The sequence below is a fragment of the Lepidochelys kempii genome, chromosome 24, assembly GCF_965140285.1.
Source record: "Lepidochelys kempii isolate rLepKem1 chromosome 24, rLepKem1.hap1, whole genome shotgun sequence".
Classification (NCBI taxonomy): domain Eukaryota; kingdom Metazoa; phylum Chordata; order Testudines; family Cheloniidae; genus Lepidochelys; species Lepidochelys kempii.
The window spans coordinates 11,764,082-11,790,602 of NC_136403.1; the positions used below are offsets into that span (position 1 = coordinate 11,764,082).

At 56.2% G+C, this 26,521-nt stretch overlaps 1 protein-coding gene across 3 annotated transcripts in view; it reads right to left on the minus strand.

Moving 5' to 3' along the window:
* The window catches only part of CADM3 (cell adhesion molecule 3), a 155,710-nt gene that overhangs the window by 17,740 nt on the left and 111,449 nt on the right, over nt 1-26,521 (minus strand). For 2 of the 3 annotated variants that reach the window (XM_073322543.2, XM_073322544.2), the window contains 3 exons: nt 11,728-11,818; nt 11,223-11,392; nt 2,241-2,743 (listed from right to left, as the gene is read on the minus strand). In XM_073322543.2, the coding sequence (XP_073178644.1) occupies nt 2,256-2,743; nt 11,223-11,392; nt 11,728-11,818 (749 nt within the window). In that variant the 3' untranslated portion in view covers nt 2,241-2,255. Of the gene's footprint in view, nt 1-2,240; nt 2,744-11,222; nt 11,393-11,727; nt 11,819-26,521 lie in introns of those variants that run through there. The other variant, XM_073322545.2, reaches the window with a different exon arrangement.

Here is a 26,521-nt window from a genome sequence, read left to right on the forward strand (position 1 = left end):
AGAGAGAAGTGCAGAGCCAGAGAGAGGAGAGGGGCTGCCAGCAGAGACGAGAAATATGATGGAGGCAGAGAGGGGCTGCCGGGGGAGATGGAAAATGTGATGGAGGCAGAGAGGGGCTGTCAGCAGAGATGGGAAACGTAATAGAATATCAGGGTTGGCAGGGACCTCAGGAGGTCATCTAGTCCAATCCCCTGCTCAAAGCAGGACCAATCCCCAACTAAATCATCCCAGCCAGGGCTTTGTCAAGCCTGAGCTTAAAAACCTCTAAGGAAAGAGATTCCATGGATGAGGAGAGGGGCCGCCAGCAGAGATGGGAAATGTGATGGATGCAGAGAGGGCTACAGCGGAGATGGAAAATGTGATGGAGGCAGAGAAGGGCTGCGGTGGAGATGGGAAATGCAATAGATGCAGAGAGAAGCTGCCAGCAGAGACGAGAAATGCGATGGATGCACAGTGGAGCTGCAACAGAGAAAGCTCTTGCCCCAGTGCAGTGGGGCTGGATGCAGGCAGAAGAGGAGGAAACTGGGAGGGAAGTGGAGAGAGAGAGGCCAGAGCGGGTCCAAGAGCCTGGAGAGCTGGGACTGGGCAAGAGGTGAAAGCCCACCCCAGTCCCTGTCCCTTTCATCTCTCCCCACCCCATCCTTGCCCTCTCTCCTCTCCTTCCCTGCCCATCTATCCCCTCCCCTCTCCACTCTGCCCCATCCCTACCCACCCTGTCTCCTCTCCTCTCCTTTCCCCGCCAGTAGCACTGGTCACAGGGTTAGCGACCACCCCCACATGCTCATGCCCCTCCCTCCTGCCCTGCAGAGCCCTGGCTATTCCAGTCTTGGGCTCCTGCCCAGCTCTGTGATGCCGCCTCAATCCCAACCTGCAGCCCTGGCTCTGCCCATGCCCTTCAGTCCTGCCCCATGGCATGGCATGCTCAGGGGCTCTATCTCCATTGCTATGACAAGCCCTGCTCTGCCAGACTCCTCTGTCTCTGAAACAGCACAGCCTGTGCGATTGGCTCCTCTGGCTGTCAGGAGCACTTTGCCTTGGAAGCTGCCATGGCAGGCAGGTGACTATACTCGGAGCAGTTGACGTTAGCCCAGTTCATTCTGGCCCCTGTGTTCAAACCATCCTGTCTCTTGTCAGCAAAGGCAGAACAGGGCTGATGGGGACAGCAGCCTGGAGTGCAGGGTGCTCATGACTCAGAGGGAAACCTCAGGCACTGACTGGGTAGCAGCGCCCCTAGAGCATCTCAGACTACCTGCCAGGGCTTGCCTTGGCCACTTGACACCACAGAGCACCTTCCAGGCCCCTTGTCACAGTGTCCCAACCCCAGACCAAGGTTACGCATCCGCCTCACAAGGGCGGGGGTGTGGGAGGATGGTGTCTCATGTACGTGCTGCGGAGATGGTGTCTCGTACTTGTGCTTGGGGGGAGGAAGTTTCTCATGGCAGTGCTGGGGGTGATGGTGTCTTGTGTCCATGCTGGGGGGATGGGGACAATGCCTTGTGCCTGTGGATGACAGTGTTTCGTGTGTCTGTGCTGGGGGGGGGAGGGGTGGAGAACGGGGTCTCATGTCTGTGCTGAGGGTGATGGTGTTTCTTGTGTCTGCATCTGGAGGGGAGGACGATGTCTGGTGTTCACACCTGGGAGCCGGGGCAGTGTCAGGAGTCTGTGCCTGTCAGGGGAACAGTGTCTGCCAGGTGTGCTGGGCGTGCAGGGGCAAATTTTCATTCAGTTTCAGTTGCTTCATCCCAAAAGTATTGGCTCAGGAATTGGAAGGTCCAGGGAAGGGTCACAGAAATGCTTAGAGAGGAGGGGGGGCATCTGAAGGGGGAGAGTTTGGAATGGAGAAGAATAAAAGAGAGGACAGCAGAGGGATATAAAGAGAGGAATGGGGCAGGGAGCCAGTAGGGCTCTGAGCTACCCAGCCCCTTAACACAAGAACAAGAGGCATTCAAAATGAAAAGGCAACACTTCAGACAGACAAAAGGCATTTTTCGCAATGTGTGATTAACCTATCCTGCCACATGACTGAATTACAGCAAATAGCTTAGTACAGTTAGTACATTGATTAGACATGTCGCTGCCTGAAAGCAATGGCAATCACTAGGATACACACGGTAAGGGCTCATGTGTTAGGGGAGAGATAGGTGGTTCCCCATCTGGGACCAGAAGATGCATATGGCGATTTTCCACAACCTCCGAAGCCTCTGGCAATGGTTCCTGCAGCGACAGCACCCAGAGCGAGAGACCACTGGTGTGTGTTACCATGGGCAGAGCAGTACTGGACCAACAGGGAGGTGGGCTGTCACACTGGATGGGCCACTGGCCTCTTCTGCTACCACAATCCTATTTGCCACAGTCTGGGACCTTTTACTCCTATGGATTCTGGCTTTGCAGGGTGAACTGGCAAGGCGGCTGCAGAACCTGGACATTCCAACAAGGAAGCCAAGTGCTAAGAACAATCCCCTGATTGTACTAGCCAGGGGCTGGCAGTAATTCCTCCGCTGGAGCCACAGCCCTTGTCCCTCTGGGCTTGGCAGCCATTCTCCTCCTATGTCCTGCAGCGCTCCCCACTGGGCATGGGAGCAGGGAATCCATAAAGAAATAGAAAAGGAGCTTACGGTACCTTGGACAGCGACTGGAGTGAAGAATGAAGCAGTAGCCATGGTAACATGAGTGGTGGACTGGGAAGGGCCTGACGAAGGGGCTGGAGTGGAGTGAACATGTGGGGTGGGGAGCTGGGAAAAATCTGGGGAGGACAACAAAAAAAAGGGAAACAAATCAACCTGGAGAGATGACAGCAATGGTGTGAGAGACTCCAAGATGGAAATGATGTCTGGAGGTCTCTATCAACTCTCTCCTAATGCCCAGCCCTCTGCACTCAGCTCTGCCAGTACCCCTCAGTCCCGACCTGCAGCTCCCTGCTATCCCAGCCATGGGGCCACCCCACACACAGCTCTGTCGGTTCCCCTTAATTGTGACCTGCAGCCCCAGCTATCTCAGCACTGGGCCCTCCCCACACAGCTCTGCTGATGCCTCTCAATCCTGACCTGCAGACCCGTGCTCTCCCAGCCCTGGGCTCCCCCCAGTGCTCTGCCAGTGCCCCCCACTGCTGTCACAGGTTCAGGCCCCTACTGTCACAGGTTCAGATGAAGATTGTGAGCTCTTCCCAAAAGAATGTGTGCTTGGTCAGCGCCAGCACAAGGGCCCTGATCCTGGGAGCTATACAATGTATAGCAGCGACCCAATATGGGGGTGCGTCAGTGCCGTTTGGCCTTTGCTTAGCTCCACCCCTCCTTCCTTACAGGCTCCTCCCAGCCTCAACCCCTTCTTATTTGACTTCTTCTCCCTCTTGCCTTCCTGGGGGAGGGGAGGCAGCCCCTGCCATCTGCTGTTCTGTGGCTGTCATATTCATTGCCAATTCCACATGAAGACTCCTTCCCAGCCATTGCTCTCCTCTGCTGCCCACATGGACGGGCCTTTTCCTCTTCCCCAGGCCCCTCCACTTCTCCTTGCTGCCCGTGCCCTTCCGCTTCCCCTCACTGCCCGGGACCCTTCCCCCTTCCCCTCGCTGCCCGGGGCCTTTTCCTCTTCGCTGTGCTCCTCCTCTTCCACTCACTGCCCCAGCTGGCTCTGGCTATAACCATTGTAAAGTTGAACTCCATGGTCTGGATCCATGGAAAAGAGCCCTCACTTGGTGCTCTTCCCCCTTGGTCTGCACCTGCCCCTCTAGTGCCCTTACTCAGCCTCACACAACCTCCACATGCCCCTGCCCATATGCCCCTCCCTGCCTCCCTTCATCCTGGCTCTGTGCCCTTCAGGCAGTATAGCCCTGTTAGCTTCTGCTTAGGAGCCCTGGGTGTTATGAGTTCTGGTAGCTCTCAGTCTATGTCTGTGATGGGCCTAGCAGCCCAATGAAGCATTTGCCAGGCATCTCTTTGGCATTTCACTGAAGCTTTCCGGGCATGCCCTTGTCCGGCTCTCAGTGTAACGCAGGAGTGTCCCCTCGGGCAGGAGCTAAGGAAGTGCATGAGGGGCTGCCTCTGGATCACTATGTGGCATGGTGTTGTAACAACTGGGCCTACATATTGACCCAAATTGTGAGCTCAACTGTGAAATGACTGTAGAAGTTCATAAGTTGTTACAATACCCTATAATGACTCACACTGATGGGGAAAGGTACGAAGGGAGACAGAATAGTTGAATTAGTCCAGACAAAAAGGCCTAGTTAATATAAGTCAAGGATTGTGTTGAAATTACATGGTTAAAAACAGGAGATGTGGAGCAGGAAATGAATGAGCCAAAACTGATACGTCAGAAATGAGGCCTAACTGGGGGACAAAATAACGAGGGGAGGAGCTATTCCATCCATCACTCCCTTTTTGAGTCCTTAAAAGAACGAGATTTTGTGGGAAGGAAAGAACAAAAAGAAGAACAGAAGGGAAGGACAGAGGGTCCTGGAGTGAACTTCACCATCATGGCTGCCATGCCCAGGGCTTCCTGGGACTCCAGGGCAGATCCTGATCCCAAGAAGTGTCTTGACCACACCGGGCCAGCGCAAGGGACCCAGATGACATGGCCACCCCTCCGGCTCCAGCTGAATCCCAAACACCACCTGGGATGATCGTTACCACCATCTTTGATACCACCTATGTCAGTAGTTCTCAACCTTTTTGGGCTCCAGACCCATTTGCAAATGTTTATGGCCTGCTGCAACCCAGTAAATAGTCTGGAGGCAGAGGCCCTGGTAGGGTTACCATATGTCTGGGTTTTCCCGGACATGACCTCTGTTCTGGTCCTCCAACCTCCGTCTGGGTGGATTTTTGAAATACGAACAAATGTCCATGATTTTTCCTTGCTCGTCCTTTCCCCTTGCCTTCTGGAGAGCAGCGGCTGCTAACAGGGCACCCAGCTCTGAAGACAGCGCTGCCGCTCTGCAGCAGAGCAGAAATAAGGGTGGGATGGGATGGTTCTGCCATAGAAACTATACCCCCTCTTCAACTCTCCCTCCCCCTGGCAGTGTCCTCTATTTCGGAACTTGAAATATGGTAACCCTTGGCCGTGGGGTGCTTTCAGTCGGATCCTGCCTCCCCTCCCAAAAGAGTTGCGTCCTGCCTGGCACTCACCCCACAGTGCAGCTCCTGGGCTGTGGGGCTGGCTGGACTTGCCTCTCCACTCTGGGCATTGCAACCTCTGGGACTGCAGCACAGCTGAGGTTTGGCCCCGCCCCCCTGACTAGACCAAATCTGCGTGAGTGGAGTTGTGATCTGGCTCTTGGGGTTGCAGTGCCACTCACTCAAATTTGGCCTACCTGGACTCCCGTCATCATGATGGCTGGGCCAAACCTGAGTGGTGCTGAGAGCCAGAGGTTGCAGTGCCTGGAGCAAGGAGGTGAGCCCAGCCAGCCCCAGGGGACACACAGGAGCTGCCACTCAACCCTTTGAAACATTCTGGTGACCCAATTTTGGGTCCCGACCCACAGGTTGAGAAACCCTGGTCTAAGAGACTGTCAAACAGCATGGGGGTGGGGGTTTCCATTCTAAAAACTGTCCAGCTGAAGGGAAAGGGATCTAGCGATGCTGTTACAATGCCAGCCTGACTTCATATTTTACATGGTAAAGGTTTCAACTGTTTCCCTTCTTTTCTGTACATTAATAGAAGGCTAAAGGGATGTTTAATGGTGTGTTTGCCCAGGGACAAAGCAGGCTGAGGTCTCTGGATACCAACCCCCTGGACCCTGTTTAGCACTGTTAGTGTCAGACAGTGACTCAGTGAAGTTAACACCTTTGGCTCATTTATTAATACTCCAGTGAGCAGGACTCTCGGCAGTGCAAGGCACTGGCAAATGTGTGTTTGGGATCTGCGTGCAGGGGCCAAACAGGGAGATTGGAACGGGCAAAACCAGAGCCTGTTCTGTGGTGGGGTTGCTGAGGGAGTCTGCATCCCCCCAGGGAGCCCTTCTCCCCACTGACTCCCCCGCAAGGCATGTGAGCAGCTGATACACTGGCCATGTTACAGTCTCCTGGTGCAGACTCCACTGCTGCTTTCCTACAAGCTTTGCAAAATATGCCCCAAGATTTGTGTCCAGTTCTCAACTGCCAAGCACCTTGTGTAGTCACTTACCCCAGTGAGTTGTGGGTACCCAGTGTGAGCGGGACTCACTGTGATGTAAAGGAGGCACAGGGTGCTGGCAGCTGGGTCTGAACCAGGTCTGAAGCCCCTGTGATCTGCACTTGATAACAACGAAGGAAGGGATTGCTCTGCTCGGCTGCAGACAGTATGCGACTCAAACAGGGACAAGCTCCAGCACCCGGGGAACTCAAACTATTGGGAGCTCTGCTCCTGGGGGGTTACCTCTCCTGGTCTCTTCTGGGAGATGATTAAGCTAACTCAGCACCAGTCCACATTCCTAGGACTTCAATGACCTGGATACTGGAAAAAAGAAAAGGAGTATTTGTGGCACCTTAGAGACTAACAAATTTATCTGAGCATAAGCTTTCATGAGCTAGAGCTCACTTCATCACTTTTCATGTTGCATCCGATGAAGTGAGCTGTAGCTCATGAAAGCTTATGCTCAAATAAATTTGTTAGTCTCTAAGGTGCCACAAATACTCCTTTTCTTTTTGTGGATACAGACTAACATGGCTGCTACGCTGAAACTTGGATACTGGAGAATCCATTCAGAGAAGAAGCCATCCTAGATCTGCTGATATGAAGAAATTGACTGAGAGAGAATAAAAGGGAGGCCAGGGACCAGTAACCCTGGTCTGCCAGAACACAGCATAAAGGGCTCACCACATGCAGCAAGGCAGGGGCATTCAGTGTGGAAAAGCACATTTGGGGACTCCAGAAATCTAGCAAGCACAGTCCAATGGAAGAGCACATCAGAGTGCACACGGGGCGGTGGCGGTGACTGAGGAGCTCCCCGAGACTCTGATCCCTTGGAGAAGGAACAAGACATGGTCAGTTGGCTTCAGAGGTGGGGAAGTCACTTGCTTTGGAAATGGAGGGAGTGGAAAGCAAACAACCATCAAAAGCCAACAGAATCCAATAAGGCTCCTAGGGAGAAAAGAAAGGAGAGGATGGAGCTAACTCTGCCAAGGGGGAAGGAGGGGCTTTTGCCACAAATGTCGGGGGGAAGACGAAGAGAGAGGGTGCAGCAGAGACATGAGTCAGTGCGAAAGGGAATGAAATCTGACCGAGACACTGAGCACCTATCAGAAAGCTCTCTGTACCAAGCAACATATGGATGAGGAATGGGGACAAATGAATTGAGGAAGTTTCGGATAGAAAACTAGCAAGAGAGTCCATGAAAAATGTGAAGATAGGCAAATGGGCGATGTATCAATATCGGGACAATGTGAGTCCCAGGGAGGCACAGGGACGAGCTAATGGACTTACATGCCAGAGCAGTAAAGAAAAGTCCTGGAGAGTTAGGAAGGTTCCAGGGGGCGGGTGCTAGTTTTTTAGAAAAGATCAACAGCAATCCTGGCATTACAGTCAGTTCACTTTGACCCTCTGCCCCTTACAAAATGATGGACTATTAAAGTGAAAGCTCCCTCAATCTGTGCATGGAGGATACCGAGGCGGTGAGCAATAAGCAGCACTGGGAGCTGACTGAGAATGATGGAGAAGAGACAAACTTGATTTTGTTTTTTTGGCTAGAATTCTACAGTAGGCAGCAAAAGAGGAGATGGTACTGGAGCTGCCGCATATCTGGAGTTTGGTTTCCTGTCACACGGAACCTCTGCTCACCTCAGTCGCTCAGATTGACTCGGGAGTTGCTGAAAACTGGAGGAAGAATTGCCAAAATAACCCAGCCAATTCACAATAATGGACCATGAGATAGAACTGTGCTGGGAACCAGGGATGGATGGATGGGAGGTCACAGAAAGAAGCAGATTTCCAGAAGTAGTCAGCATGCAGAATCAGGGCCACATTTCTAAAGAGCTAAGCGTGCTGCACACGTTTGGTGGTACTCAGCTCCTGAGAATCCAGCCCTGGATGTCACAGTGGGAGCGGCTCTGTACCAAGCACTTTCAAACATGTGTCCCTGAGAGCGCTTGAAAGCCAGGCCCTGCTGGTCTTGGAGGGGGCTGCACAGCCATGAAATTCACCAACAACCCCCACTAGGAGGAGCTGGAAACACCAGTGGGGACACAGAACAGATCCCAAGGCAGCAGGAGATTAGAGTGATCATAATCAGAACCCTGAACGGTACATAGCTCTGTTCCACTTGCAGAGCACACTGACTCATTAAACATAGGCAGGGAATAGCAGTAGCAATGTCTTGGAAATGCAGCACGTGCAGCAAGTGAAAAAACCACAGCAGCCTGAATACCCATGGGAAGAGAATCCAGGGCAGCCGGCAATTCTCCATGGGGCTGCAGGCAATCTGCTCCCCTCCTGCTCTGCATGGGGGGCTCGAGGAGCAGGTTATACATGAGCTGCTAATGCACTGGAGCAGGAACAGAGGGATTACACCCTAGGGGCTCTATGGGACGGTGGCTGTGCCAGGGAGACTGTTCAGTTCTGGACAGCTCAGAGAAATGATCTGGGGCTGGGAAGACTCAGTTAGGGGAAGAGATGAAGGGCTGAAGTTACCAAGGGCTCAGCAGCCCATTATTCTCCATGGGGCTGGGGCTAAGCCTCCTTTGTTGTCAATGGGAGCTGGGAGGAGTCAGGCTTTTTTGAACATCTGGCCCTAAATTGGCTTACAAAAAGGAATGAAAAGACAGTGGAAGACACACCTAAACCCCTCCGCACAAGGGTGACGGGATTAAGGAAACTTCCCTAGCCTCATTTGCATCAAGGATGGGACAGGAAGGCATCCCCATTAGCATACAGAATGGAGAAGAGAGATTATAAGGCAAGAACTGCACTGAACTCTGGGGGATCTCTGCTCCAGCTGTTAATGAACCCACACCTGCACACACCCAGCTCAGTAGTTATCAGACCAATTCTAGTAATAAATCCTTTATTGGTATCCAAAATACTGAACCTGCCTAATTGCATTGTGAGCTCCCTTGAAGGAACACGGCCGATAGCCAAGAATGAGCAGTTCCTATTGTCTAGCCTGAACAAAACAACTTTGGTATCCTCCCTTGAGCCATCAGTTTACCCATAAACAAATCTAGTGTTCTCCCTTGAACCATTGTTGTTTCCCTACCAATACTCAAGTAAGTGCTCGGATGTTTGTATCCAACATCTGCATCAGTTCCATTGGGACTTCATTAAGTTAGATTTAATATTGTAACTGTTTTGTTTGTTTGGCTCCCCTTGTACGGTTATTACCTGGCAATAAATAACTTTCGTGGTTAAGCTGGTTGCTTTCCTCTCTCTCTCTCTCTCTCTCTTTCTCTTTCGCAACGCTCCTTGTACTTAAGCTGAAGATCCCTGCAGCACCCAAAAATCCTGTGGGGTTTGCTCATCAAGTGGGCTACTACCAGAACAATTATAACGAGAAAGTGGGGATAGGGACGAGCTGAACCTGGGATATATGAGGGTGGCAGCTTGGAAGTGCTGCTCGACTCAGCCTGCTGAGTTCAGGGGCATATAAGAGGTCAGTGTGGGAGTGCTGATTAACCCGGTCCTCTCAGACGCGCTCTGTTAATGTGTGTGTTCTTCTGATTCTGGGGCTGGAAGAACCCAGCCCTGGGAAACCTAGGTCCTGCAGGCTCCACTGTGAGGGAACTTGCAGAAGGGAGAAGTAGAGCTCCATGAGAACACAAGTGACACAAGCAGTACATGGATAGAATTACAGACACCCCCCCGCCCCGCTGCCTGAAGAGTAACTCTAATAATTGAGTGTACCCCAAGTAATGGGCAAATCTGGTCCATCTGTTCTGGGAGAGGAGGGCGGAAAACCAGGGAGTTCAGCCTGTGAACATGTGCAGGGTGTTAACAACCATAAGAGAGAGGGCACACTCAGTTCAGTATCCCACACAGGGTGCAGCTCGGAGCAGTGGGCTGCCATCCCAGAGGGGGAGAGCGATCTGAAACTTCGGGAGATCCTTCTGAGAGTGTGCGGGTGGATCTGGCTAGGGGACAGGTGGGAGTCCCATCCCATGAGACTAGACAAACACCTCCAAACTTCCTACAGAGCTAGTCCTGCACTGCCCCGGGGATACTCTAGAAGGGACCAGCAGGGTGTTTCCAGCTATTGTAGTCCCTGACATTCAGGGCCAGCTTTTCCTCCCCATTGCTGGCTGCCCTCTTCCCATATCACTATCCACAGGTGGGTAGCTGAGCAGACCAGCCCCCTCCCTGCCCCAGTTCATCTCTTGTCCTTACAGCAGCGGATAATGACTGAACCCAGCCCAGGCTGCGTGGCTCTCTTCCCAGCTCCCCACAAGCTGTGCTCCCTCCTCCTGCACATGGGCTCCCCAGCCAAGCAACACCCATCAGCTCCTGCAGGGCTCTGGAGAGGCAATCTGCTCCCCTCCTGCTCTGTATGGGGGGCCCGAGGAGCCAGTGGGGAGGGAGGGGAGCAAATGAACAGGAGAGAAGGAGGGAAGAGTGAGCATAGAAGCGCAGTGAGGAGTGATCCAGGGGGAGAGTGGGGAGTAGGGAGGGGAGAACAGCAGAGAAATACCAGAGAAGGAAGAAAAGAGGAACAGGTTGGAGGAGGCAGCAGCAGCTTCACGGAGCCTGTGCCAAAGAAGCAGCTGCAGGAGCTCAGAGACAAGCCCCCTGAGGCTCAGCATCTGCAGTTGGCTAGGTCCATGCTGGGTCCGTCCGTGGGACACTGCAGTGTACTTCCAAAGAGCATCACCCCTGGCAGTGGGCGTACCCAACACACTGCTCCCCGGATAGGGGTGTTCCCAAGACACCTAGAGCTCCCCAGCAAGGGGTGTTCCCAAGACATTGGGGCTCCCCGGTAGGGGTGTTCCCAACAAACCCTGGGCTCCCCAGCAAGGGTCGTTCCCAATGCGCCTGGGGCTCCCCAGCAGGGGGTGTTCCCAATATACCCAGAGCTCCCCGCCAGGGGTGTTCCCAACACACTGGGGCTCCCCGCAGGGAGTGTGCGGCACAAACCCAGGGGCACACATCACATGGCTCCAGCAGTGGGGGATGAGCCCCACAGAGGGACAACTCCACTGTACTTGGCAGCATATCGCAGAGGCTCCGGGGAGCCGAGTGCAAGGCGAGGTTTGGGTGCTAGTCCCCGGAGAGGGGAGGAGGCAGCAAGCAGGCGCTCCACCCCCTGTCTGGTGCCCAATGCTTACCATTGATGTCCAGGTTGTACCTCACTACAACGCTACCCATGGTGCTGGTGGCCATGCAGATATAGGTGCCACTGTCGCTCTTGTTGAGGAAGGGGAGGGTGAGGACACGGTTGGTGTTTGGACGTAGGGGAACATCGCTGCCCTCCTTCGTCCACAGGAACTCCTGGGGGCTAAGAGGACAGGGGTTAGTGAAAGGCAAGGGGCGCTTCCCCGAGGGGCATACACCCATGCAGCAGCAGGTGCTGGCTTCAGAGGTCAGCCCAGCTAGGAATTCATTACAGCAGCTTCCATTTCCCAGGGGAGCTTCCCCCACGGTCCCCGAGGCCCTTGCAGACTGTGACAAAGGCCTGACTGCATCCCACTGAACTGGCAGGAGCTGCAGCACCCCCGGGACAGGCCCTAGCAGCAAGGCTGTAGCCCGGTGAAGAGAGCTATGAGGGGTGCTGCAAGCAGCCCTGCAGGAGAGGACGGGAGCCAGAGGGGCTGGGGAGGGGTAGACGCTTACATCGGATTGCCCTGGACTTCACACTGCAGCCGCAGCTCCTCGCCCTCCCTAGGGTAGGGGGGGTCTGGCTCGATCGTTGCTGTTGGCTTAACTGGAGAGAGGGAAAAAAGAGAAAGGTAAAAATCAAAATTCTGGAGCACGTTCTGTGCTGCCCCTTCTCCCGCCCACGGTGCCCCTCCCACCACAACCATGGCATGTCCCTCACTACACCCTGAGCTTGTCCCTCCCTCGTTTCAGCTGCAGCGTGCCCCTCCCTCCATAAACCCACAGCGTGCCCTTCTCTTCCTACACCTGCAGCGTCCCCCTCCCTCCCTACACCCACAGCATGCCTCTCCTTCCAAACATCGGCAGCATGCCCCTCCCTCTAAACACCAATGCTTGTTCCCCCCACCGCACACCAATACTGTGTACCTCCCTCCTTCCCTACACCTGCAGCGGGCCCCTCCTGCCACACACCTGCAGTGTGACCCTCTCTCCACATGCCCACAGCGTGCCCTTCCCACCATTCACCCGCAGCATGCCCCTCCCTCCCTACACCCGCAGTGGGATGTGCGTATGTAGGGGGTGCTTAGCGGTAAGCTGTGTGTGCGTGGCGGGCGTTAGTGTTGGGCTGTGCGTATGGGGTGGTTAGTGGTGGGCTGCGTTTTTGAGGGATTGGTTAGCATTGGGCTCTGTGTGTGTATGGAGGGGTTAGTGGTGGGATGTGAGTGTGAAGGGGTGGTTAATGGTGGGCTGGGTTGTGTGTGCGCGTAGGGGTGGCTAGCGGTGGGCTGTGTGCGTGTACAGGGTGTTTAGCGATGCCATGTGTGTGTGCGTAGGGGTGGTTAGCGGTGGGCTGAGTGTGCATATAGTGGGTTGTTAGCGGTGGGCTGAGTATGTGTGTAAGGGATATTTAGCGGGGGATTAGTATATGCACAAGGGCTGTTAGCAGTTGGCTGTGTGTGCATGGGGTGGTTAGCGGTGGACTGTGTGTGTGTACAAGGGCTGTTAGCAGTTGGCTGTGTGTGCATGGGGTGGTTAGCAGTGGACTGTGTGTGTGCACAAGGGCTGTTAGCAGTTGGCTGTGTGTGCATGGGGTGGTTAGCAGTGGACTGTGTGTGTGCACAAGGGCTGTTAGCAGTTGGCTGTGTGTGCATGGGGTGGTTAGCAGTGGACTGTGTGTGTGTACAAGGGCTGTTAGCAGTTGGCTGTGTGTGCATGGGGTGGTTAGCGGTGGACTGTGTGTGTGTACAAGGGTGGTTAGCAGTTGGCTGTGTGTGCATGGGGTGGTTAGCGGTGGACTGTGTGTGCATATAGTGGGTTGTTAGCGGTGGGCTGAGTATGTGTGTAAGGGATATTTAGCGGGGGATTAGTATATGCACAAGGGCTGTTAGCAGTTGGCTGTGTGTGCATGGGGTGGTTAGCGGTGGACTGTGTGTGTGTACAAGGGCTGTTAGCAGTTGGCTGTGTGTGCATGGGGTGGTTAGCGGTGGACTGTGTGTGTACAAGGGTGGTTAGCAGTTGGCTGTGTGTGCATGGGGTGGTTAGCGGTGGACTGTGTGTGTGTACAAGGGTGGTTAGCAGTTGGCTGTGTGTGCATGGGGTGGTTAGCGGTGGACTGTGTGTGTGCATGGGGTGGATAGCGATGAGATATGTATGCGTAGGGGTGGTTAGCGGTGGACTGTGTGTGTCCGTGGGGTGGTTAGCGGTGGGCTGTGTGTGTATAGGAGGGTGGTGAGTGGTGGGCTGTGTCTACATAATGGGGGTTAGCGGTGGGATGCGTTTGCGTAGGCGATGGTTAGTGGCAAGCTGTGTATGGGTGGGTGGGGTTAGCAGTGAGCTGTGTCTGTGTAGTGGGGGTTAGTGGTGATCTGTGTGTGCATAGGGGCTGGTTAGCAGTGGGCTGTGTGTGCACTGGGGACGGTAACAGTGGGATGTGTGTGCATAGCAGTGATTAGCAGTGAGATGTGTGTGTGTGTGTGTCTGTGACGCTCTGTACCTTGGGGGAACACCCGACACCCCCATGTTCATATTTATAAAATGACTGTGTGGTATCCAATACAAAGATTATCATGTTGGGTGTCTTCGGAAGGCTCATGATGCACTGAGCATGGTTGTTATAGTGATGTTATAGTAATTGTTACAGTAATGTTATAGTAAGGTTATAGGTTATAAATTTCATGTATATAGTTATGAGGCTGAAAATGTATCCTCATGGCTTAAAGCAAGCCCATGCAAAAACTCTCCAAGAACAGAGAGCCAGTTCACATGTCATGAGAGGAGGTATGGGACAAACCCAGCCCAGCCTCACAGGAACAATGGACGCTGGCCTCGGCAGCAACAAAAGAATCTGTTAGACCCTCCAGGGAGTCACTGCCCTTCCTTTGGTCAATTTGGAACTGCGATGAGGTAATGCTCACCTGACTCTGAAGGTGGGGGGCGGGGGCAAAACCAAGAGGGAAGAAAGAACATGATAAAAGGGAGAGAAGTTTGCCATGCTCACTCTCTCTCTTCCACCTAAATCTACAGACACCACACCAAGCGACTGAAGTGCTGACCAAAGGGGAGAGCCTGGCTGAAGAACAACCAGCCAGCCTGTGGTGAGAAGCATCTAAGTTTGTAAGGACATTGAAAGTGTTAAGATCAGCTTAGAATGCGTTTTGCTTTTATTTCATTTGACCAAATCTGACTTGTTATGCTTTGACTTGTAATCACTTAAAATCTGTCTTTATAGTTAATACATTTCATTGTTTATTCTACCTGAGGCAGTGTGTTTGGTTTGAAGTGTGTCAGAGGCTCCCCTTGGGATAACAAGCCTGGCACACATCAATTTCTTCGTTAAATTGACGAACTCATATAAGATTGCAGTGTCCAACGGTCATAACTGGACACTGCAAGATGGAGGTTCCTAGGGTTGTGTCTGGGAATGGAGATATTGGCTAGTGTCATTCGCTTGTAAGTAGTCTGTGCGTGAACCGCCCAGGAGTGGGGGTTCTCACAGCAGGGTAAGGCTGGCTCCTAGAGTCAAGGCTTGGAGTGGCCTAGCAGATCACCGGTCCAGATAACACAAGAGGGGAACGTTACAGTGTTGGGGTGGTAAGTGGAGAGCTGTGTGTGCGTCAGGGTGGTTAGTGGTAGGATGTGTACATGCATTGAGTGGTTAGCTGTGGGCTGCGTGTGCTTGGGGGTGTCATTGATGGGCTGTGTCTAGGTAGGGGGGTTAAGCTGTGGGCTGCGGCTGTGTAGAGGGGTTAAGCTGTGGGCTGTGTGTGCATAGGGATTGGTTAGTGGTGAGCTGTGTGTATGCAGCGGTGGTTAGTGATGGGATGTGTGTGCATGTTGGTGGTTAATGGTGGGCTGTGTGTTTGTGCATGGGAGGATAGTGGTAGCTGTAATTGTGAGTATTAGTGCTCATCAGTGGGCTGTGTGTACGTAGGGATGGTTAGTGGAGGGCTGTTTGCGTATTAGTGATTAGGAGAGGACTGTGTGTCTTTCGGGGGGTTAGCGGTAGGCTGTGTGTGCGTGTAGGGGGTGGTTAGTGGTGGGCTTTGTGTGAGTGGGAGTAATTAGTGTGGGGGGGTGTTGATCAAGTTGGTTAGTAGTGGGCAGTGTGTGTGTTGAGGGTGGTTAGCATTGGGCTGTGTGTGCTTAGGAAGTGGTTACTGGTGAGCTGTGTGTGGATGGGGGGGTTAGCAGTGGGCTGTATGTCTGTGTATGGGTGGTTAGCGGTGGGACGTGTGTGTGTCTGGAGTCGTGGTGGGGGCGTAGCGGTGGGCTGTGTTTGTACATGGGGAACAGTTAGTGGTGCGCGTGTGTGTGGGGGGGGGTTAGCAGTGGGCTGTGTGTACATAGCGTTGGTTAGCAGTAAGCACTTTGTGCGTGGGGATGGTTAGCAGTGGGCTGTGTGTGTGTGGGGATGGTTAGCAGTGGGCTGTGTGTGTGTGTGGGGATGGTTAGCAGTGGGCTGTGTGTGCGCAGGGGATGGTTAGCAGTGGGCTGTGTGTGTGCGCAGGGGATGGTTAGCAGTGGGCTGTGTGTGTGCGCAGGGGATGGTTAGCTGTGGGCTGTGTGTGCAGGGGATGGTTAGCAGTGGGCTGTGTGTGTGTGCAGGGGATGGTTAGCTGTGGGCTGTGTGTGCAGGGGATGGTTAGCTGTGGGCTGTGTGTGTGCGCAGGGGATGGTTAGCAGTGGGCTGTGTGTGTGCACAGGGGATGGTTAGCAGTGGGCTGTGTGTGTGCACAGGGGATGGTTAGCTGTGGGCTGTGTGTGTGTGGGGATGGTTAGCTGTGGGCTGTGTGTGTGGGGATGGTTAGCTGTGGGCTGTGTGTGTGCGCAGGGGATGGTTAGCAGTGGGCTGTGTGTGTGCGCAGGGGATGGTTAGCAGTGGGCTGTGTGTGTGTGGGGATGGTTAGCAGTGGGCTGTGTGTGTGCGCAGGGGATGGTTAGCTGTGGGCTGTGTGTGCGTGGGGATGGTTAGCAGTGGGCTGTGTGTGTGTGGGGATGGTTAGCTGTGGGCTGTGTGTGTGGGGATGGTTAGCTGTGGGCTGTGTGTGTGTGCAGGGGATGGTTAGCAGTGGGCTGTGTGTGTGCGCAGGGGATGGTTAGCTGTGGGCTGTGTGTGTGTGGGGATGGTTAGCAGTGGGCTGTGTGTGTGCGCAGGGGATGGTTAGCTGTGGGCTGTGTGTGCAGGGGATGGTTAGCAGTGGGCTGTGTGTGCAGGGGATGGTTAGCTGTGGGCTGTGTGTGCGTGGGGATGGTTAGCAGTGGGCTGTGTGTGTGTGTGGGGATGGTTAGCAGTGGGCTGTGTGTGTGCGTGGGGATGGTTAGCAGTGGGCTGTGTGTGTGCGTGGGGATGGTTAGCAGTGGGCTGTGTGTGTGCGTGGGGATGGTTAGCAGTGGGCTGTGTGTGTGCGTGGGGATGGTTAGCTGTGGGCTGTGTGTGTGCGCAGGGGATGGTTAGCAGTGGGCTGTGTGTGTGCGTGGGGATGGTTAGCAGTGGGCTGTGTGTGTGCGTGGGGATGGTTAGCAGTGGGCTGTGTGTGTGCGTGGGGATGGTTAGCAGTGGGCTGTGTGTGTGCGCAGGGGATGGTTAGCTGTGGGCTGTGTGTGTGTGTGGGGATGGTTAGCAGTGGGCTGTGTGTGTGCAGGGGATGGTTAGCTGTGGGCTGTGTGTGTGCACAGGGGATGGTTAGCTGTGGGCTGTGTGTGTGCAGGGGGAGGTTAGCTGTGGGCTGTGTGTGTGCGTGGGGATGGTTAGCAGTGGGCTGTGTGTGTGCAGGGGGAGGTTAGCTGTGGGCTGTGTGTGTGCGTGGGGATGGTTAGCAGTGGGCTGTGTGTGTGCGTGGGGATGGTTAGCAGTGGGCTGTGTGTGTGCGCAGGGGATGGTTAGCAGTGGGCTGTGTGTGTGCGCAGGGGATGGTTAGCAGTGGGCTGTGTGTGTGCGCAGGGGATGGTTAGCAGTGGGCTGTGTGTGTGCGTGGGGATGGTTAGCAGTGGGCTGTGTGTGTGCGCAGGGGATGGTTAGCTGTGGGCTGTGTGTGTGTGGGGATGGTTAGCAGTGGGCTGTGTGTGCGCAGGGGATGGTTAGCTGTGGGCTGTGTGTGTGCGCAGGGGATGGTTAGCAGTGGGCTGTGTGTGTGTGTGGGGATGGTTAGCAGTGGGCTGTGTGTGTGCGTGGGGATGGTTAGCAGTGGGCTGTGTGTGCGTGGGGATGGTTAGCAGTGGGCTGTGTGTGTGCGTGGGGATGGTTAGCAGTGGGCTGTGTGTGTGCGCAGGGGATGGTTAGCTGTGGGCTGTGTGTGTGCGCAGGGGATGGTTAGCTGTGGGCTGTGTGTGTGCGTGGGGATGGTTAGCAGTGGGCTGTGTGTGTGTGTGGGGATGGTTAGCTGTGGGCTGTGTGTGTGTGGGGATGGTTAGCAGTGGGCTGTGTGTGTGCGCAGGGGATGGTTAGCAGTGGGCTGTGTGTGTGCGCAGGGGATGGTTAGCAGTGGGCTGTGTGTGTGTGTGGGGATGGTTAGCAGTGGGCTGTGTGTGCGTGGGGATGGTTAGCAGTGGGCTGTGTGTGCGTGGGGATGGTTAGCAGTGGGCTGTGTGTGTGGGGATGGTTAGCTGTGGGCTGTGTGTGTGCGTGGGGATGGTTAGCAGTGGGCTGTGTGTGTGCGCAGGGGATGGTTAGCAGTGGGCTGTGTGTGTGTGTGGGGATGGTTAGCAGTGGGCTGTGTGTGCGCAGGGGATGGTTAGCTGTGGGCTGTGTGTGTGCACAGGGGATGGTTAGCAGTGGGCTGTGTGTGTGCGTGGGGATGGTTAGCAGTGGGCTGTGTGTGTGCGCAGGGGATGGTTAGCAGTGGGCTGTGTGTGTGCGTGGGGATGGTTAGCTGTGGGCTGTGTGTGTGCGCAGGGGATGGTTAGCTGTGGGCTGTGTGTGTGCAGGGGATGGTTAGCAGTGGGCTGTGTGTGTGCAGGGGATGGTTAGCAGTGGGCTGTGTGTGTGTGCAGGGGATGGTTAGCAGTGGGCTGTGTGTGTGTGCAGGGGATGGTTAGCAGTGGGCTGTGTGTGTGCGCAGGGGATGGTTAGCTGTGGGCTGTGTGTGTGTGCAGGGGATGGTTAGCAGTGGGCTGTGTGTGTGCGTGGGGATGGTTAGCTGTGGGCTGTGTGTGTGTGGGGATGGTTAGCAGTGGGCTGTGTGTGTGCGTGGGGATGGTTAGCTGTGGGCTGTGTGTGTGTGTGGGGATGGTTAGCTGTGGGCTGTGTGTGTGCGCAGGGGATGGTTAGCTGTGGGCTGTGTGTGTGCAGGGGATGGTTAGCTGTGGGCTGTGTGTGTGTGTGGGGATGGTTAGCTGTGGGCTGTGTGTGTGCAGGGGATGGTTAGCTGTGGGCTGTGTGTGTGTGCAGGGGATGGTTAGCTGTGGGCTGTGTGTGTGTGTGGGGATGGTTAGCAGTGGGCTGTGTGTGTGTGTGGGGATGGTTAGCAGTGGGCTGTGTGTGTGCAGGGGATGGTTAGCAGTGGGCTGTGTGTGTGTGTGGGGATGGTTAGCAGTGGGCTGTGTGTGCGCAGGGGATGGTTAGCAGTGGGCTGTGTGTGTGCGTGGGGATGGTTAGCTGTGGGCTGTGTGTGTGCGCAGGGGATGGTTAGCTGTGGGCTGTGTGTGTGCGCAGGGGATGGTTAGCAGTGGGCTGTGTGTGTGCGTGGGGATGGTTAGCAGTGGGCTGTGTGTGTGCGCAGGGGATGGTTAGCAGTGGGCTGTGTGTGTGTGGGGATGGTTAGCAGTGGGCTGTGTGTGTGTGTGGGGATGGTTAGCAGTGGGCTGTGTGTGCGCAGGGGATGGTTAGCTGTGGGCTGTGTGTGTGCACAGGGGATGGTTAGCAGTGGGCTGTGTGTGTGCGCAGGGGATGGTTAGCAGTGGGCTGTGTGTGTGCGTGGGGATGGTTAGCAGTGGGCTGTGTGTGTGCAGGGGATGGTTAGCTGTGGGCTGTGTGTGTGTGCAGGGGATGGTTAGCTGTGGGCTGTGTGTGTGCGTGGGGATGGTTAGCTGTGGGCTGTGTGTGTGCGCAGGGGATGGTTAGCTGTGGGCTGTGTGTGTGCGCAGGGGATGGTTAGCAGTGGGCTGTGTGTGTGCGTGGGGATGGTTAGCTGTGGGCTGTGTGTGTGCGCAGGGGATGGTTAGCAGTGGGCTGTGTGTGTGTGTGGGGATGGTTAGCAGTGGGCTGTGTGTGTGTGTGGGGATGGTTAGCAGTGGGCTGTGTGTGTGTGTGGGGATGGTTAGCAGTGGGCTGTGTGTGTGCACAGGGGATGGTTAGCAGTGGGCTGTGTGTGTGCGCAGGGGATGGTTAGCAGTGGGCTGTGTGTGTGCGTGGGGATGGTTAGCAGTGGGCTGTGTGTGTGCGCAGGGGATGGTTAGCAGTGGGCTGTGTGTGTGTGTGGGGATGGTTAGCAGTGGGCTGTGTGTGTGCACAGGGGATGGTTAGCAGTGGGCTGTGTGTGTGCGCAGGGGATGGTTAGCAGTGGGCTGTGTGTGTGCGCAGGGGATGGTTAGCAGTGGGCTGTGTGTGTGCAGGGGATGGTTAGCTGTGGGCTGTGTGTGTGCACAGGGGATGGTTAGCAGTGGGCTGTGTGTGTGCGCAGGGGATGGTTAGCAGTGGGCTGTGTGTGTGTGTGGGGATGGTTAGCTGTGGGCTGTGTGTGTGTGTGGGGATGGTTAGCTGTGGGCTGTGTGTGTGCGCAGGGGATGGTTAGCAGTGGGCTGTGTGTGTGTGTGGGGATGGTTAGCAGTGGGCTGTGTGTGTGTGTGGGGATGGTTAGCAGTGGGCTGTGTGTGTGTGTGGGGATGGTTAGCAGTGGGCTGTGTGTGTGTGTGGGGATGGTTAGCAGTGGGCTGTGTGTGTGCGTGGGGATGGTTAGCAGTGGGCTGTGTGTGTGCGCAGGGGATGGTTAGCTGTGGGCTGTGTGTGTGCGCAGGGGATGGTTAGCAGTGGGCTGTGTGTGTGCGCAGGGGATGGTTAGCAGTGGGCTGTGTGTGTGCAGGGGATGGTTAGCAGTGGGCTGTGTGTGTGCGCAGGGGATGGTTAGCAGTGGGCTGTGTGTGTGTGTGGGGATGGTTAGCAGTGGGCTGTGTGTGTGCACAGGGGATGGTTAGCAGTGGGCTGTGTGTGTGCGCAGGGGATGGTTAGCAGTGGGCTGTGTGTGTGTGTGGGGATGGTTAGCAGTGGGCTGTGTGTGTGCAGGGGATGGTTAGCAGTGGGCTGTGTGTGTGTGTGGGGATGGTTAGCAGTGGGCTGTGTGTGTGCACAGGGGATGGTTAGCAGTGGGCTGTGTGTGTGCGCAGGGGATGGTTAGCAGTGGGCTGTGTGTGTGCGTGGGGATGGTTAGCAGTGGGCTGTGTGTGTGCACAGGGGATGGTTAGCTGTGGGCTGTGTGTGTGCGTGGGGATGGTTAGCAGTGGGCTGTGTGTGTGTGTGGGGATGGTTAGCAGTGGGCTGTGTGTGTGCGCAGGGGATGGTTAGCAGTGGGCTGTGTGTGTGTGTGGGGATGGTTAGCAGTGGGCTGTGTGTGTGCGCAGGGGATGGTTAGCAGTGGGCTGTGTGTGCGCAGGGGATGGTTAGCAGTGGGCTGTGTGTGCGCAGGGGATGGTTAGCAGTGGGCTGTGTGTGCGTGGGGATGGTTAGCTGTGGGCTGTGTGTGTGTGGGGATGGTTAGCAGTGGGCTGTGTGTGCGCAGGGGATGGTTAGCAGTGGGCTGTGTGTGTGCGCAGGGGATGGTTAGCAGTGGGCTGTGTGTGTGCGCAGGGGATGGTTAGCAGTGGGCTGTGTGTGTGCGTGGGGATGGTTAGCAGTGGGCTGTGTGTGTGTGTGGGGATGGTTAGCAGTGGGCTGTGTGTGTGTGTGGGGATGGTTAGCTGTGGGCTGTGTGTGTGCGCAGGGGATGGTTAGCAGTGGGCTGTGTGTGTGTGTGGGGATGGTTAGCAGTGGGCTGTGTGTGTGTGTGGGGATGGTTAGCTGTGGGCTGTGTGTGTGCGCAGGGGATGGTTAGCTGTGGGCTGTGTGTGTGCAGGGGATGGTTAGCAGTGGGCTGTGTGTGTGTGTGGGGATGGTTAGCAGTGGGCTGTGTGTGCGCGCAGGGGATGGTTAGCAGTGGGCTGTGTGTGTGCGCAGGGGATGGTTAGCAGTGGGCTGTGTGTGTGCGTGGGGATGGTTAGCTGTGGGCTGTGTGTGTGCACAGGGGATGGTTAGCTGTGGGCTGTGTGTGTGCAGGGGATGGTTAGCAGTGGGCTGTGTGTGTGTGTGGGGATGGTTAGCAGTGGGCTGTGTGTGCGCGCAGGGGATGGTTAGCAGTGGGCTGTGTGTGTGCGCAGGGGATGGTTAGCAGTGGGCTGTGTGTGCGTGGGGATGGTTAGCTGTGGGCTGTGTGTGTGCGTGGGGATGGTTAGCTGTGGGCTGTGTGTGTGCGTGGGGATGGTTAGCTGTGGGCTGTGTGTGTGCGCAGGGGATGGTTAGCTGTGGGCTGTGTGTGTGCGCAGGGGATGGTTAGCAGTGGGCTGTGTGTGCGCAGGGGATGGTTAGCTGTGGGCTGTGTGTGTGCGCAGGGGATGGTTAGCAGTGGGCTGTGTGTGCGCAGGGGATGGTTAGCTGTGGGCTGTGTGTGTGCAGGGGATGGTTAGCAGTGGGCTGTGTGTGCGTGGGGATGGTTAGCTGTGGGCTGTGTGTGTGCGTGGGGATGGTTAGCTGTGGGCTGTGTGTGTGCGCAGGGGATGGTTAGCTGTGGGCTGTGTGTGTGCGTGGGGATGGTTAGCAGTGGGCTGTGTGTGTGTGTGGGGATGGTTAGCAGTGGGCTGTGTGTGCGTGGGGATGGTTAGCTGTGGGCTGTGTGTGTGCGTGGGGATGGTTAGCTGTGGGCTGTGTGTGTGTGCAGGGGATGGTTAGCTGTGGGCTGTGTGTGTGCGCAGGGGATGGTTAGCAGTGGGCTGTGTGTGCGCAGGGGATGGTTAGCTGTGGGCTGTGTGTGTGCGCAGGGGATGGTTAGCAGTGGGCTGTGTGTGCGTGGGGATGGTTAGCTGTGGGCTGTGTGTGTGCGTGGGGATGGTTAGCTGTGGGCTGTGTGTGTGCGCAGGGGATGGTTAGCTGTGGGCTGTGTGTGTGCGCAGGGGATGGTTAGCTGTGGGCTGTGTGTGTGCAGGGGATGGTTAGCAGTGGGCTGTGTGTGTGTGCAGGGGATGGTTAGCAGTGGGCTGTGTGTGTGTGTGGGGATGGTTAGCAGTGGGCTGTGTGTGTGTGTGGGGATGGTTAGCAGTGGGCTGTGTGTGTGCACAGGGGATGGTTAGCAGTGGGCTGTGTGTGTGCGTGGGGATGGTTAGCAGTGGGCTGTGTGTGTGCACAGGGGATGGTTAGCAGTGGGCTGTGTGTGTGTGTGGGGATGGTTAGCAGTGGGCTGTGTGTGTGCACAGGGGATGGTTAGCAGTGGGCTGTGTGTGTGCGCAGGGGATGGTTAGCAGTCGGCTGTGTGTGTGCGTGGGGATGGTTAGCAGTGGGCTGTGTGTGTGTGTGGGGATGGTTAGCTGTGGGCTGTGTGTGTGGGGATGGTTAGCAGTGGGCTGTGTGTGTGTGTGGGGATGGTTAGCAGTGGGCTGTGTGTGTGCGTGGGGATGGTTAGCAGTGGGCTGTGTGTGTGTGTGGGGATGGTTAGCAGTGGGCTGTGTGTGTGCGCAGGGGATGGTTAGCAGTGGGCTGTGTGTGTGCGCAGGGGATGGTTAGCAGTGGGCTGTGTGTGTGCGCAGGGGATGGTTAGCAGTGGGCTGTGTGTGTGCGTGGGGATGGTTAGCAGTGGGCTGTGTGTGTGCGTGGGGATGGTTAGCAGTGGGCTGTGTGTGTGCGTGGGGATGGTTAGCAGTGGGCTGTGTGTGTGTGTGGGGATGGTTAGCAGTGGGCTGTGTGTGTGCGCAGGGGATGGTTAGCAGTGGGCTGTGTGTGTGCGCAGGGGATGGTTAGCAGTGGGCTGTGTGTGTGCGCAGGGGATGGTTAGCAGTGGGCTGTGTGTGTGCGTGGGGATGGTTAGCAGTGGGCTGTGTGTGTGCGTGGGGATGGTTAGCAGTGGGCTGTGTGTGTGCGTGGGGATGGTTAGCAGTGGGCTGTGTGTGTGTGTGGGGATGGTTAGCAGTGGGCTGTGTGTGTGCGTGGGGATGGTTAGCTGTGGGCTGTGTGTGTGTGTGGGGATGGTTAGCAGTGGGCTGTGTGTGTGCGTGGGGATGGTTAGCAGTGGGCTGTGTGTGTGCGTGGGGATGGTTAGCTGTGGGCTGTGTGTGTGCGTGGGGATGGTTAGCTGTGGGCTGTGTGTGTGCGCAGGGGATGGTTAGCAGTGGGCTGTGTGTGCGCAGGGGATGGTTAGCAGTGGGCTGTGTGTGCGCAGGGGATGGTTAGCAGTGGGCTGTGTGTGTGTGTGGGGATGGTTAGCAGTGGGCTGTGTGTGTGTGTGGGGATGGTTAGCAGTGGGCTGTGTGTGTGTGTGGGGATGGTTAGCAGTGGGCTGTGTGTGTGTGTGGGGATGGTTAGCAGTGGGCTGTGTGTGTGCGTGGGGATGGTTAGCAGTGGGCTGTGTGTGTGCGCAGGGGATGGTTAGCTGTGGGCTGTGTGTGTGCGCAGGGGATGGTTAGCAGTGGGCTGTGTGTGTGCGCAGGGGATGGTTAGCAGTGGGCTGTGTGTGTGCAGGGGATGGTTAGCAGTGGGCTGTGTGTGTGCGCAGGGGATGGTTAGCAGTGGGCTGTGTGTGTGTGTGGGGATGGTTAGCAGTGGGCTGTGTGTGTGCACAGGGGATGGTTAGCAGTGGGCTGTGTGTGTGCGCAGGGGATGGTTAGCAGTGGGCTGTGTGTGTGTGTGGGGATGGTTAGCAGTGGGCTGTGTGTGTGCAGGGGATGGTTAGCAGTGGGCTGTGTGTGTGTGTGGGGATGGTTAGCAGTGGGCTGTGTGTGTGCACAGGGGATGGTTAGCAGTGGGCTGTGTGTGTGCGCAGGGGATGGTTAGCAGTGGGCTGTGTGTGTGCGTGGGGATGGTTAGCAGTGGGCTGTGTGTGTGCACAGGGGATGGTTAGCTGTGGGCTGTGTGTGTGCGTGGGGATGGTTAGCAGTGGGCTGTGTGTGTGTGTGGGGATGGTTAGCAGTGGGCTGTGTGTGTGCGCAGGGGATGGTTAGCAGTGGGCTGTGTGTGTGTGTGGGGATGGTTAGCAGTGGGCTGTGTGTGTGCGCAGGGGATGGTTAGCAGTGGGCTGTGTGTGCGCAGGGGATGGTTAGCAGTGGGCTGTGTGTGCGCAGGGGATGGTTAGCAGTGGGCTGTGTGTGCGTGGGGATGGTTAGCTGTGGGCTGTGTGTGTGTGGGGATGGTTAGCAGTGGGCTGTGTGTGCGCAGGGGATGGTTAGCAGTGGGCTGTGTGTGTGCGCAGGGGATGGTTAGCAGTGGGCTGTGTGTGTGCGCAGGGGATGGTTAGCAGTGGGCTGTGTGTGTGCGTGGGGATGGTTAGCAGTGGGCTGTGTGTGTGTGTGGGGATGGTTAGCAGTGGGCTGTGTGTGTGTGTGGGGATGGTTAGCTGTGGGCTGTGTGTGTGCGCAGGGGATGGTTAGCAGTGGGCTGTGTGTGTGTGTGGGGATGGTTAGCAGTGGGCTGTGTGTGTGTGTGGGGATGGTTAGCTGTGGGCTGTGTGTGTGCGCAGGGGATGGTTAGCTGTGGGCTGTGTGTGTGCAGGGGATGGTTAGCAGTGGGCTGTGTGTGTGTGTGGGGATGGTTAGCAGTGGGCTGTGTGTGCGCGCAGGGGATGGTTAGCAGTGGGCTGTGTGTGTGCGCAGGGGATGGTTAGCAGTGGGCTGTGTGTGTGCGTGGGGATGGTTAGCTGTGGGCTGTGTGTGTGCACAGGGGATGGTTAGCTGTGGGCTGTGTGTGTGCAGGGGATGGTTAGCAGTGGGCTGTGTGTGTGTGTGGGGATGGTTAGCAGTGGGCTGTGTGTGCGCGCAGGGGATGGTTAGCAGTGGGCTGTGTGTGTGCGCAGGGGATGGTTAGCAGTGGGCTGTGTGTGCGTGGGGATGGTTAGCTGTGGGCTGTGTGTGTGCGTGGGGATGGTTAGCTGTGGGCTGTGTGTGTGCGTGGGGATGGTTAGCTGTGGGCTGTGTGTGTGCGCAGGGGATGGTTAGCTGTGGGCTGTGTGTGTGCGCAGGGGATGGTTAGCAGTGGGCTGTGTGTGCGCAGGGGATGGTTAGCTGTGGGCTGTGTGTGTGCGCAGGGGATGGTTAGCAGTGGGCTGTGTGTGCGTGGGGATGGTTAGCTGTGGGCTGTGTGTGTGCGTGGGGATGGTTAGCTGTGGGCTGTGTGTGTGCGCAGGGGATGGTTAGCTGTGGGCTGTGTGTGTGCGTGGGGATGGTTAGCAGTGGGCTGTGTGTGTGTGTGGGGATGGTTAGCAGTGGGCTGTGTGTGCGTGGGGATGGTTAGCTGTGGGCTGTGTGTGTGCGTGGGGATGGTTAGCTGTGGGCTGTGTGTGTGTGCAGGGGATGGTTAGCTGTGGGCTGTGTGTGTGCGCAGGGGATGGTTAGCAGTGGGCTGTGTGTGCGCAGGGGATGGTTAGCTGTGGGCTGTGTGTGTGCGCAGGGGATGGTTAGCAGTGGGCTGTGTGTGCGTGGGGATGGTTAGCTGTGGGCTGTGTGTGTGCGTGGGGATGGTTAGCTGTGGGCTGTGTGTGTGCGCAGGGGATGGTTAGCTGTGGGCTGTGTGTGTGCGCAGGGGATGGTTAGCTGTGGGCTGTGTGTGTGCAGGGGATGGTTAGCAGTGGGCTGTGTGTGTGTGCAGGGGATGGTTAGCAGTGGGCTGTGTGTGTGTGTGGGGATGGTTAGCAGTGGGCTGTGTGTGTGTGTGGGGATGGTTAGCAGTGGGCTGTGTGTGTGCACAGGGGATGGTTAGCAGTGGGCTGTGTGTGTGCGTGGGGATGGTTAGCAGTGGGCTGTGTGTGTGCACAGGGGATGGTTAGCAGTGGGCTGTGTGTGTGTGTGGGGATGGTTAGCAGTGGGCTGTGTGTGTGCACAGGGGATGGTTAGCAGTGGGCTGTGTGTGTGCGCAGGGGATGGTTAGCAGTCGGCTGTGTGTGTGCGTGGGGATGGTTAGCAGTGGGCTGTGTGTGTGTGTGGGGATGGTTAGCAGTGGGCTGTGTGTGTGCGTGGGGATGGTTAGCAGTGGGCTGTGTGTGTGTGTGGGGATGGTTAGCAGTGGGCTGTGTGTGTGCGCAGGGGATGGTTAGCAGTGGGCTGTGTGTGTGCGCAGGGGATGGTTAGCAGTGGGCTGTGTGTGTGCGCA